Raw genomic sequence first — 14,162 nt, 5'->3', positions numbered from 1 at the left:
ACTCTGGACACCGAGACTGGCCTCAGAAATAGTTGGCTTTTTTTTTTTTTTTTATTGCAAGCATATATCTTTTAATGACTCCAGTAAAATTAAGCATCAAGTAAACAAAAGTGGAAAGCGACCTACTCTTTTAACTTGTCTCACTAGTGCCTAAATGTAGTAAAGGCTGCTTAAGTTTCGTATGTAGTTGGATTGTTTTGGAGTCCGAAGGTATCCATCAGCAGACGTTGAGGCCCAAATTGAATTTGGATTCAAGTGGATTCTAAATACTTCTGCTTATCTTGAAGGGAGAAGCTTCTTAAAGAATAAACAAGTTGAATAGAGAAAACACTGATCTATAATAGGCATTTTAGTGGTCTTTTTAATGTTTTCTGCTGTGAAACATTTCAAGATTTATTGATTTTTTTTTTTCATTTTCCCCATCACACTCACACACGCACGCTCACACTTTTTATTTGCCATAATGAACCGTCCAGCCCCTGTGGAGATCTCTTATGAGAACATGCGTTTTCTGATAACCCACAACCCTACCAATGCTACCCTCAACAAATTCACAGAGGTAAGATTGTAGCATGGTCTACTTTTTGGATTGATTTATAGGTAAAATCCTGTTAAAAATTAACACCACTGTAAAGAAATCTTATACCACAAAGCCATTTATTTCTGTGATTGGAGTATGGATGATATGGATCCTGTGGATCTTACCAGTCTTTGTTTGAATTTAGTTGAATTAGTTAAAACAGATTTTTAAAAGAAGATTTGTGGAATTTGAGGAGATCTTAGAGATTGTCTAGAACTGTATTTTTGTTTTGTTTTTTTTTTGTGTGTGTGTGTGTGTGTGAGTTTCTGCTTTATAACAAAGTGAATCAGTTATACGTATACATCTGTTCCCATATCCCTTCCCTCTTGCGTCTCCCTAGTACTGTGTTTTTTCCTTTGAACATTATTAGCAGTTCTTTTCTTACAGTTTCAGTAATAAAGCTAATTAACATTTATTGAATACTTAGTATGTACCCAGCATTACAATAAGCAATTTTATGCATTATATCATTTACTCCTCACAATAACCCTATGAGGTATAGGTACCATTATTTCCCTTACAGATGAGGAAACTGAGGTTCAGAGTGGTTTAGTAATTTGCCTGAAGGCACACAGTATGTGGTAGAACTACCTCTGACACTAAAACCCATTTCTTCCTAAAATGCCCTAACCACTTTTGATGAAAAGCTACCCTACAACTACTTAGCAGTAGGAACCACATTATTCAAGGGTCCAGAAATTCAGGGGAAGGAAAGGTATTATAGGTAGCATTTTTATGTCAGATCCTGCATTTTTTCTATTGGTGGTAGTAGAGAAACATTTTGTACTTCATTCAACAGTCATTTGAATGTAAGCTTTTTAATCATTCTCAGATTGTTCAGTCTCAATGATTTCTGTTGATGTATTTATGGAGTAGACTTAGAGAGCTAGATGAACTCCTAGGGATTCTAAATCTACCTCTCTCACTTTACAGATGGCAAAACTGAGTTCAGAAGAGGTTTTGACTTGCTGAAGGTCACAAATATTTACCATAAAAAATTTCTACTGGAAACTTTCAATGAACAGCTACTGTGGAGTTCATTTTAATGGGATTTTATTTGTATTTTGAAATTTTAAAAAATTTGACTCATTATATAACATTAACAACTTTCCTGAGTCTGTTTTATGAGAAGGCATTTCTGTGAATAATAAAGTCCTTTAGCAATTAAAATAACTTTTCTCTTTAGATACCCAGATGATGGACACTTCTTGTAGGATATCACTGTCCTACTTATTTATATTTTTAATTCTCTGAGCTTCTTAACTTTGTGTACACAGCGTACAAGTTAATTCCAGGCTGGTATGCCCTCAGGTTGTTCAGTCACCTTTAAGCCTGGCTGAATTACATGATACTATTTTCAGCCTGTGGATTCCTTGGTCATAGACTCCTGCAGCTATAAAAAGATGTCGATGGCCTCTTGAAGTTAGTTAGTGACTGGATTAGGCATTACTGTAGGAAAACTTTTAAAGGAGCAAGACTTCTGGCTGTAATTGTGTGTTACTTGACTTTGTAATATAATACCACTTTTTAATCTTAATTTCAAAATTGCTTTTGTTTCTTTAAAAAGCAATATGTACTTAGTACATAAAAATGAGAAGATACAGATAAGCAAAAGACAATTTAAAAATACTGTTAATACCTGGCGTCTAGATTTTTTTTCTGTATTTATGTATATATTTATAAATATACATATAGATAGGATCACACTGTGTATTTTAGAAAAGTTTCCCCCAACCTCCTTAGTATTATTTTTATAGCTGTCATAGTATTCTGTATGGATGTGCTATACTTTCTTTAACCATTCACCTGTTTTTGGACCATTAATGTTTCTGTCTTTATACCATCCCAAACAACCTGTGCTGAACATGCTGGTACCTAAATCTTTGTGTATATCTTTAATTATTTCTTTAGTATAAATTCCCAGAAGTAGAATTTCTAGGTCAAAGTGTATGTGTGTTTTTAAAGTTTTTGCATTAATGCTACGAAATTGCCCCTTACAAAGATGGGCCTTATTGATGCTTCCGCTTTGAATGCAAGAATGTCTATTGTATATGTTGTTACAACGAGAACGATTTTGATCTTTGTCTGAGAATGAGGTCTCGTTTCAGTTTATAAGAGTATATTTTTAAAGCTTGCATTGCAGATTCTAAAAACAAGTTTCCTTATATTTGTTTTTCTTTAAAGGAACTTAAGAAGTATGGAGTGACAACTTTGGTTCGAGTTTGTGATGCTACATATGATAAAGCACCAGTTGAAAAAGAAGGAATCCACGTTCTAGTGAGTGTGTAGTGTTTTAATTTTTCACTACAAACAAGTTGTACCTTTCAAACATAGATATTTTTAAAACTTGGCACTCATAGTTTGCTTTTTAAACTTACAGGAGATACAATAATCATAGCAATCTGTTAAAATTCCTTTGGATTGGCAGTTTTGTTCATTTATGCCCTTGAAGTCTACAGATGCAGTGTATTTTCAACAAAAAAGGCAAAATTTAGTGCACACTTATTTCAAGAAAATGGAAATTTCATTTTTTTTCTCTAGGAAATTAATGTGATATTTAGCTTTTGTTTCTAGGCTACTGGTTTGAAGCTAACTGAAAGTAGTTTCCATCAGACATTCTTTTTTTTTTTTTTTTTTTGCGGTACGCGGGCTTCTCACTGTTGTGGCCTCTCCCGTTGCGGAGCACAGGCTCCGGACGCGCAGGCTCAGTGGCCATGGCTCATGGGCCTAGCTGCTCCGCGGCATGTGGGATCCTCCTGGACCAGGGCACGAACCCGTGTCCCCTGCATCGGCAGGCGGACTCTCATCCACTGCGCCACCAGGGAAGCCCCCATCAGACATTCTTAAATCACATGGAAATATTCTCTCTTGCTTTGCAAGTACAAATTGGTTGCTTAATATTTTGTGGATAACTTGTAGGGGACAAAAAGGTGGGAGAAGAGCATATAGGGAGAGGGAGAAGGCACCTTGCTCCAGAGTAATTAGCATAGCTTCTGATACTTTTTGGTAGGTTTCTAAGAAGCATTTTATGATTAGATTTCTTTCATAATTCAGTTTGAATATAGTGATTGGGATTATTTTGAATTAAATTTCTCCTTGGCCCCTAAATATGCCATTTCATTATTGGAAACAGGAACTTTGGATTAGGTAAAATTTTATACTTTATTCCCTAAAAAGTTGTCTAAATTACAGTAGCATGTATTGAAATGACCTTGTAGTCTTAGCGTCTTAGAGCTATTTGACATGGTTGTGGGAGGGCATTGTAGTGCGAAGAGAACTGAAGAGTTTTGAAGTAGTTGGGTAGGAAGAAAGTAATAAGGAAGATGATGGTACAAGGTTATGTGACTTTTTTTTTTTTTGCGATACGCGGGCCTCTCACTGTTGTGGCCTCTCCCGTTGCGGAGCACAGGCTCCGGATGCGCAGGCTCAGCGGCCATGGCTCATGGGCCTAGCCACTCCTCGGCATGTGGGATCTTCCCAGACCGGGGTATGAACCCGTGTGCCCTGTATCGGCAGGCGGACTCTCAACCACTGCTCCACCAGGGAAGCCCCTATGTGCCTATTTTTTATTGAGAGTTAGCTCTGTAGTCTTTACTGCATTGGTTAGTAGTTGAGAAGGCAGTTGATGCAAAGAAAATAAATGTCCTGTTGGTAAGGCAGTTGTCTCACATCTGATACATAAAGTTTCCTCACTTCCACATTGGTGAAAACGCAAAAATCAAATAGCCAAACATTATGTTTTTTTAAATGTATTTTAATAGTATGGCATGGTAATAATACTTTGCTTGCATTCCTATTTCTAAATGACTTTAAGGTCTCCTGGCTGGAAATCACTGGGGTTTAAGTATAAATATGTATAAAATGTAGCCCTGTGTTTAAAAAAATAAAAACAGAATTTTAAGTTCTGAAATTAAACCAAATACAAGATCCTTTTCCTGTATTGTATGTTCTTTAGTGGGTAGATGAGAAATCAGTTTGTCTTGACAGTTGGCAGGGTGAGAAAATGAACTGCAGATTGACCATAGTCTGTTTGAATCAGTAGTGTTGGTAAACACCTTTATGAAATAGAAATGACTAAGGAACTTGAAGTAGTTTGTAGAAGATAATGGTAGATCTGGGATTTATTCCAGGCCTTTAAATCCAGGCTTTTGTTTTGTTTTAAAGAGCTGTGATCAGATAAAATTAAAGGTCTAACTAAAGCTTGAAAAAAAACAAGGATATTTAGAATTAAGCTTGGAATTTCTTTTTTTTCTAGGCAGAATTTTTTTTTTAATTTTTAAAATAAACTTTATTTTTTAGAGCAATTTTAGGTTCACAGCACAACTGAACAGAAGGTACAGAGATTTCCCATATATGCCCTGACCCTACCCATGCATAGCTTCCCCCATAATCAACATCCCCCGCCAGAGTGGTACACTTGTTACAACTGATGAACCTACACTGATACATCATCATCACCCAAAGTCTATAATTTACATTAGGGTTTGCTCTTGGTGTTGTATATTCTAGGGGTTTTGACTAATACATAATGACATGTATCCACCACTATAGTATCATACAGAGTCGTTTCATGACCCTAGAAATCCTCTGTGTTCCACCTATTCATCCCTCCCTTCTCCCTAATGCCTAGGCAGAAATTTTAGTTTAAGTTGGACTGCTAATTTACTTTTGCTAGGTGAAGAGGGTTTGGAACACTTTATAAGAGGATATTCCCAAAGTGAGACCTTTCAACCCTTTGACCAATGTTCTTGTAAATCAGAGGCACATTGGAAAAGACTAATGGTGGTTTCAGCCATGTCAGTTTGAAGTTCAGATGCTTCTAAATTACTGCTTTAGTGATTTTTTTGGATAGAAACTGCTTGTATGAGTAAGTAAATCATGTTTCATATTATTGTTTCTTAACTAGATGCATTTTAGGGAGTCTTAGAGGAAGTAAGCTCTTGACTAAGGTACTTACTAGTTTTACTACTATTTACAGTTAAATTCTGTAGTGACATTGATAATGATAACATTGACAGCCCTTTAATTATGGGGCGTAGTTGACAAACATAATGTGCTGTCATGGCTAATGGGCTCCATGAAGTGTTCTAGTGGTGCCAGTAATGAGTGCAGAATCAGTTTAGTGCTCTGTCACTTTTCCCTTTTTCCTTCTCTAATATTTTAAAGTGTCCTTATCCGGTCTCATTAGAATAGTATTGTTAAAAAAAAAATTCCCAGTGTCTTTGCATTTCTGTCCTTGAAGTTAGATGGGACAGAGTGTATGATGCAACATGTGAATGTCCCTTCCCTTTTTTCTTCAAAATGACTTGTGTTGGTTTCTCAGGACCTTGTGCGAGGTAACAAGGAAGATAAATCCCTGCCTGTATTGTGAATGTACATGGGGTTGGTCTTAATTGAAAAACAACCCAAATAAATGAATATAAAAAGAGAAGGGAATACTTGAGAAAATGGTTTTCATTTCCTCAGGATCATATCATGTGGCACTGTACTTGTAAAATGGGATGTGTATAATTTAGGCAGAGCCTTAAAAATATTTGCTACTTGACTTTAAAAAAAATACATATGTAAGCACAAAGATGGTAGTATGTTTTTATTATGATCTGCTGTTGGAAATTACTTATCAGAGAGTCTTTAAAGAAAAGACATCATAACTTAGAGCTATTTGGGGATAATCCTCAAAAATATTTATATTCGTAGAGACCAATGAGATACCAGCTGGTACACTTCACCAAAATGGACTTCTAAATCTTATTGACAGATGGTGTGTCCTCTCTTACTTCGTCTTGGTTTTAATTTTAGTTTTCTCTATTATGTCTAATTACTGCTCTATTCAGATAAAATATTTGAAGAATGCTAACCTCTTATCACTCTGATAAGAGATATTTCCAAAGAAAAAGTTTGATGCTTATGATGCTGGTTATGTATGCTTCATTGAGAAGGCTAGGTTGGCACACTTGAATTTTGATCTTGGATCATTTTTCAGAAGTGATCAGAATTGTGTGGTTAAGTATAGGTACACAGGGCTTCCCTGGTGGTACAGTGGTTGAGAATCTGCCTGCCAGTGCAGGGGACACAGGTTTGAGCCCTGGTCCGAGAAGATCCCACATGCCGTGGAGCACTAAGCCCGTGAACCACAACTACTGAGCTCGCGCACCACAGCTACTGAAGCCTGTGAGCCTAGAGCCCATGCATTGCAACGGGAGAGGCCACGGCAACAAGAAGCCCACGCGCCACAACGAAGAGTAGCCCCCACTTGCCGCAACTAGAGAGAGCCCGTGCGCAGCAACAAAGACCCAATGCAGCACTAAATACATACATACATACATACATATATACATACATACATACATACATGTTTTTTAAAAAAATAGGTACATGTAGAACAGTTAGTGCAATTAGGCCTGCCCTGTGTATACAGCTGTTGTGCATTAGGATGTTAATTCTGGAAAATATCAATTTAATGTAAAAGACCTTTTCCTCCCAGGATTGGCCTTTTGACGATGGAGCGCCACCCCCTAATCAGATAGTTGATGATTGGCTAAACCTACTAAAAACCAAATTTCGTGAAGAACCAGGTTGCTGTGTTGCAGTGCATTGTGTTGCAGGACTGGGAAGGTAAGCTCTTCCTCTTTTGTCTGTGAATTCATTATCAAAAATTTCACTTTGATAGAAACTGCATTTATTATGCTAAATATTAAGTTGCCTGAAAGGAAAGGAAATGAGAACAAAAGCTGGTGTAATGATTTCTCAAAATAACTTTTTATGTTTCATTGTTTGTCTGAGTCTGGGTTTAGTGGGTGGTTCATAAGTTGTTTTGAAACTGGTTTAATGTAATAATCTTATCTTTGAGCCAAAAATACAGTCTTAATTCAGTTTCTCCATTTCCAGTAATCAAAGGTTTACGTGTTTGAAATGGGCAACAAAGTTAAAATAACTTTAGATTTGAAGAATCTGTATGTGGTTAATTTTAGATTGAGATGAATGGAAGTTAATAGATGAAGAGCAGTTGGTTGAACCTTAAATTCTTGAAAGGAAATGTATGGAGAATGAAAGTTGACTTTGATTTTAAAATCTTTTTCCTTGAGCACTGCATGGAATGGTGTTGCAACACTCATCAACAGTAGATTAAATGTCAATTTATAATGTGCACTTTGACTCCAAACATTAATGCAAGCTGCTGTTGCCTCGAGGTGGTGGTGACTCAGGCTGTTACCTCTGCTTAACCCTTTCGTTTGCTATTTTCCTTTTTTGCAGTTTAGTGTTGTACAGTTCTTCAGGGTCAGACATCTCCAGTCCTTATCCTGATTTGGGGCAGTTTTTTAAGTTAATAGCTATCCTAGTTAGGTAGTCAGTCCAAAGTTAGTGCCTTATAATGGGCTTATTAAAAACATCATTTCCTTTGTTATATTAATATATATATATATATATATATAGAAAGCAATTCCTAATTACGAATTCTCTGCCACTCTCCTAGCTCATGGAAAGGATTTTGTTGAGGAAGTCTAGCACCTCTTTACTATTTGATGAAGAGATGATATTAAAATTGATGTGTAACGAAAATTCTGAGACACTCAAGATAATCCATTTGGTCATTTACTATGATAACGGTTAAAGATCAGTGGATTTTTGGTGACATAAAATGATGTGAAAATTTGAGATATAATATGATGATGTTTTGAAGAGTAAAGATCTCTTAATAAAGGTTTAGAATTTTGTACTTTACTAAAAATAGAAAATACCATAGAAGCTGTAATGATTTAGATATTTTTATTATGTAGAAAAATATCAGATATTTTAGTATACAGGAACAATGAAAGCTCAAGCTTTACATAATTTTGGTAATAAGTAATCCTGAGTTTTAAAAAATCCTTTAATTCCAAAGACCTGTGGTTATTTACAAATGAGTTTATCTCTGCAGGGCACCTGTGCTGGTCGCACTTGCTTTGATTGAATGTGGAATGAAGTACGAAGATGCAGTTCAGTTTATAAGACAGTGAGTATGAAGTTTTATGTTCAGAAACACATAAAACAGGACCTCCCTGGTGGTCCAGTGGCTAAGACTCTGAGCTCCCAATGCAGGGGGCCCGGGTTTGATCCCTGGTCAGGGAACTAGGTATCCCACAGGCCATAACTAAGAGTTCTCATGCCTCAACTAAAGATCCTGAATGCCTCAGCAAAGATCCTGCATGCCACAACTAAGACCCGGCACAGCCAAATAAATGAATAAATAAATTAATTTTAAAAAAACACACAAAGCAAAATCATACAAGAGAAAGAAATTATAAAAAATACCCATTCATAGTACAGGGTAATTTGCTGTCTGTGGCTTAAAATATTATTTGAAGATATCAAAAATGGCAAGTGATAAAGAGACTCACAATAACACTACTGGCTCCCAGATTTAAAGATTTTCTAATTTAGGTGGCAGATTTGGGCATTGTAGAATATGTCCAGTATATGACTTGAACATCTAGGAGTCTTTAAAATGAATAGCTAGGTAGCTGAGTCTCAGTGATCTGGTGCCTCTTTTAATGGCTGTCCAAAATGCCTTCCAAATGTAACTCTCTGTGACAAAGAGGAAAGGAAGAAACTATAGAGGAGCAGTTAATCACCTAGGATTCTTAAGTGACCTGTTCAGTCACAAAATCAGGATGGTAGTGCCCAGACAGAATCTTGACAGCAGTCTGGAATAACAGGCCATGCTATTTTTTTGTCCAGAATTCTTTGGCAATTATTGTCTTGCCCTTTCCCTTTCTAACCTCTTCTTAAAAAAAAAAAAAAGAGAGAAAGAAATAAAAAAATGACTGTTTGTGACAAAGGGCATGAAATGTATGGTAGCTCTAGGAAGATAACATATTTCAAGGAATGCCATCTGTGTCTGCTGCTTCATATAAATACTTCCTTATTTATCCTAAATACTTGCTGCCATTTCTAATATGAAGAATATATTAATTGGAAAGAGTATAGTCAGATGTCTCTGGATTAACCATTCTGATCTTTATTAGACGATTAATAGACTCTAATGAGAGTTAAAGAAGAAAATTTGTCTATTCTTTTAGGAAGGCACACAGAAAGTTCATGTTTCAGTTCAGCCCTTTCACTTAAGAAGTGATGTTGTATGGGAAATATGCTGGTTTTCAGCCGTGTAGAGTTAGAAAGGCCATAGGCCATAAATACACATTTCAGTGAATCAGGCAGCTCTTTTTTTACATGATAAAGTGTGCCATTCTTGTATTTTCAGAAAAAGAAGGGGAGCATTCAATTCCAAACAGCTGCTTTACCTGGAGAAATACCGACCTAAGATGCGATTACGCTTCAGAGATACCAATGGGCATTGCTGCGTTCAGTAGAAAGAAATGTATACGAAGGCTGACTTGATCGTGGCATTTAGAGGGAACTCTTGGTACCTGGAAATGTGAATCTGGAATCTTAACTGTGTCATCAAAGTAGTGATGGATTCAGTACTCCTCAACCACTCCTAATGATTGGAAAAAAAACAAACAAAAAAGAAATCCCTCTATAACATGAATAAAATGTTTAAGAAAAGAAAAAGAGAAAGAAAAAAAAGGATTAATTTAGTGAAGGATGATTTTGCTCCTAGTGTTGGAATTTGAATTTCTGCCAGGATTGAATTATTTCAAAATCTCCTGTCTCTTTAAACTTTCTCAAAATAGGTCTCTAAGGAAAACCAGCAGAACATTAGCCTCTGCAGAACCATCTGTTTGGGGAGCACACTCTTCCATTATGCTTGGCACATAGATCTCCCTTTTGTGGATTTCTTTCTTTCTTGGGGGCGGCGGGGGGGAAGGCACGGTGTATTTTTCCCTTCTTCTCACTTTGTTCTATCCCTCTTTTTTCCCCTGATACAAGTTGTAGGTGAAATAGGAGAAGCCCATGTTGCTGTAGATGTGCGTGCAGTCTGGCAGCCTTAAGCCCACCTGGGCACTTTTAGGAAAAAAACAAAACAAAAAAACACCAAAAAAAAAAAAAAAAAAAAAGGCAGTGGCGTATATATGATCCAGGTGTTTTTTAGTCTTTACTGATGATGGGGTATTCATGTTAGTTTCTTTTCTTGAAAACCCTATTCAACATTAGGCAAAGTAGCCAGGAGCCTTTTTTGTTTTGATAAATTTGTGGGGAAATGGCATTTTAAGAGGAGTCTCTCAGAGAACTTAGCTGAGAGTCAAATTCATCTCTTTTCCAACCAATGAAGCTAAGTGGATGTCCCAGAGATTGTTGTTTTCGAAAGGGGAGTACTCCAGGCCGTCACTAAAGATATGTCCAGGCTGAGCATTAGCACACTTTCTACACCTTGTAGAATTGTGGGCTGTAGCATTACTCTGATTTTCTGTCTGATGATGTCAGAGAATGCTGTTAGTGTAAAGTTTTTATTTTAGGACTTATTTGTACTCTGAATTTTCAGGAACAGTCAAAGGAGTAGCAGCAAAGACACAATATTTTAGACTTGAGAAATGCCTGTAATGGGTATTTCCCAAACTGCCCCCTGTATGTACAGTTCAGTTTAACCACTGATTGCCTTGTTATATTTTCTTACTAGGTCCTTTGTGAGATTAAAAAAAAAATTTTTTTTGCTGGTTCAAAACCAACAATGCCTAGTGAGTATGTGTCCACAGGCCATAATAGGGTAGAAGAGAGACATAGAGCAGCTCATTGTGTAGCAAAGGGACTGTGTGGCTAGTGCAGTGGTGTAGTATCATTTCTGCAGATTCTTTGCTGGGTTCAATGTACTGATCTAGAAAAGCTGTTTTGCTGCTCCTTTGCATTTGTGACCAGGCTGCATTGACAAAGCAAGTTGGAGGATACCATCAGGGGCTCTTGCACTCTCCAGCTGAATATTACATAATTAATAGCGCTCTGCTTCTAAGGATTTGAATAAAATCTTACGGTCATCTTGTCCTGTTGGAATTTGCTGTGCAGAGCCATAAACTTTCCATTTCGTTAGGATCAGCTAGGCCAGTAGGAATGGACCGGGACCTTGTTTCACACTGATGATACCTCAGATGTTGGCTGGCTATGTGAACTGCCTATTTCCTATGCCGAATTGTTTTGATTTTTAAATGAAAATCTGTAGATTCTCTTCTCCCCCATCCCAGAAAACAAAACAAAATAATGCTTTTTGAAATTGTTTCTAGGATTTTAAAGTGAAAAATGATGGTACTATCCAAAATTCTTTATTTCAGAACCTGACAGTAGATTCCTTTAACATAGGCTCAAGATCAAAACAGCATACCCTCTAAGTTCAGATAGACTGTTGACTCCAAGGGTTTTGATCAATACCAGAACAAACCTTTTTCCTTTGACATGCTCTGAGTTTTGTTGTTTGGATGGAGGGAAGGAGGGAGGGGGAGAGAGAGAGAAAGGGAGAGTGAGCGTGTGAGAGAGAGAGAGTGTGTGTGTGTGAGAGAGAGAGTGAGCAAGCAGTATCCACCAGTAACAGTGCCTGCCTGAGTTAGGAAAATTACATTCCTGGTTCTGTATGAGGAGAAGGGTATATAAAGCAACATGAAACATCAGCCCTCATTTTGTTTTAAATTACAGACTAATGTTAATTGTTCTCAGAACTGGATTTTCTTCAAAATTAAACATTTTTTTTCTTTTGGATTTAATGAAGTATTGCTAGCTGAAGCCAGTTTGACATGGTGAGAGAGATGTCAGACTGATGAAAGGTGTGCAGCCTGATTTAAAACCAAACCCTGAGCCCTTTTAAAGAACAATAAAACATATTTTACATGCTCTTTGTCTGTGCATTTGTTCTCCACCCTCAGGTTGAGTTTCATTTATGTCTCCTTAGAAAACTTGGTATTCTCAAGGCCTGTTTTGGATCCCACTGATAATTACTTCGGAGGTGAAATAATTAGAGGTTGGGAAGTTCGAAGATTTCATGCCTCCCATGTGTTCAGTAAGGGCAGACTTAGCAGTAGTTGGGATACATCTGGTTCATTTTCTGGTTCAGTTCTTGGACACAACACTGCAGGAATTCAGCATCTTGTCTCTTTTCAAAGGATGTGTTTATACCACAGGTTTTTTTTTAAAATTATTTTATTTTATTTTATTGTTGGCTGCGTTGGGTCTTCGTTGCTGCACGCGGGCTTTCTCTAGTTGTGTCGAGCAGGGGCTACTCCGTTGTGGTGCGTGGGCTTCTCATTGCAGTGGCTTCTCGTTGCAGAGCATGGGCTCTAGGTGTGCAGGCTTTGGTAGTTGTGGCACGCAGGCTCAGTAGTTGTGGCTCGCAGGCTCTAGAGTGCAGGCTCGGTTGTGGCACACGGGCTTAGTTGCTCCGTGGTACGTGGGATCTTCCCGGACCAGGGATCGAACCTGTGTCCCCTGCATTGGCAGGTGGATTCTTAACCACTGTGCCACCAGGGAAGTCCTATACCATAGGGTTATTTATTTATTTACTTACAGCTGCGTTGGGTCTTCGTTGCTGCGCACGGGCTTTCTCTAGTTGCGGCGAGCGGGGGCTACTCTTCATTGTGGTGCGGGGGCTTCTCATTGCAGTGGCTTCTCATTGCGGAGCAGGGGTTCTAGGCACGTGGGCTTCAGTAGTTGCGGCGGGCGGGCTCAGTAGTTGTGGCTCGTGGGCTCTAGGGCGCAGGCTCAGTAGTTGTGGCACACAGGCTTAGTTGCTCCGCGGCATGTGGGATCTTCCCGGACCGGGGCACGAACCCGTGTCCCCTGCGTCGGCAGGCGGACTCCCAGCCACTGCGCCACCAGGGAAGCCCACCATAGGGTTTTGATGAAGCACTGAAACTTTACTTGAACACTTTGAAGAACAGTGAGAAAGGAGGAAGTTTATATATCGGATTTGTGGGTGGGAAATTTCCCTTTAATCCATGGGTAAAACATCATCCATCCAGATAACACATTCATGTGGTGAGGTACAAAGAATGAAAAGGTAAGACACTGATCCCACTTTGGAGGACCTCAGTCCCGAAGAGGAGCCAGATATGTAGACTCTTAAACAGAGTGAGTGGTTACAGATCTATGTGACTTATAATTCACTGATCCTCTCACCTCATGTTCTTCATTATGCAGCTTAGATTCTGTGGTCCAGTGTTAGAGTTACTATTGGCTACATAGTAAACTCCTTTGCCCCAACTCTTGCTTCATTATACTTGTCTGGCTGAACTCCAGTTTTGGTTAAGTTCAGTATGCCGCCTTCTCTGCACTTACGCAACTGAACTTGCTGGAACAGTTTATGTGTGTGTTTTTTTTTTTTTTTGGCGGTACGCGGGCCCCTCACTGTTGCCTCTCCCGTTGCGGCTACGGACGCGCAGGCTCAGCGGCCATGGCTCACGGGCCTAGTTGCTCCGTGGCATGTGGGATCTTCCCGGACCAGGGCACGAACCCGTGTCCCCTGCATCAGCAGGCGGACTCTCAACCACTGTGCCACCAGGGAAGCCCAGTTTCTGTGTTTAAAGTTATGATCTCAAGTAGACCTTAGTACCATCTGACAGTCCTACTGTGTTTCTCTATCCCATTTACTCTTTTGGTCCCCTTGAAAACTCTTATATTTTAACATCTTTCTCATCCTCACTCTGCACTTAAGACTTTAAAAAAA

At 38.4% G+C, this 14,162-nt stretch overlaps 1 protein-coding gene across 1 annotated transcript; it reads left to right on the top strand.

The window, feature by feature from the left end:
* Positions 1-251: 251 nt before the first annotated feature.
* Positions 252-12,336, top strand: PTP4A2 (protein tyrosine phosphatase 4A2). Its single transcript, XM_079724239.1, has 5 exons — positions 252-559; positions 2,765-2,857; positions 7,065-7,195; positions 8,499-8,573; positions 9,822-12,336. Exons 1-5 carry the CDS (start codon positions 464-466, stop codon positions 9,928-9,930), a joined length of 504 nt encoding a protein of 167 aa, XP_079580365.1. The 5' UTR covers positions 252-463; the 3' UTR covers positions 9,931-12,336.
* The last annotated feature ends 1,826 nt before the right edge of the window (positions 12,337-14,162 follow it).

Source organism: Hyperoodon ampullatus, assembly GCF_949752795.1.
Source record: "Hyperoodon ampullatus genome assembly, chromosome: 2".
NCBI classification, from domain to species: Eukaryota; Metazoa; Chordata; class Mammalia; order Artiodactyla; family Ziphiidae; genus Hyperoodon; species Hyperoodon ampullatus.
The sequence above is the reverse complement of the archived record's forward strand: the minus strand, read 5'-3'. Positions and strand labels throughout refer to the sequence as shown.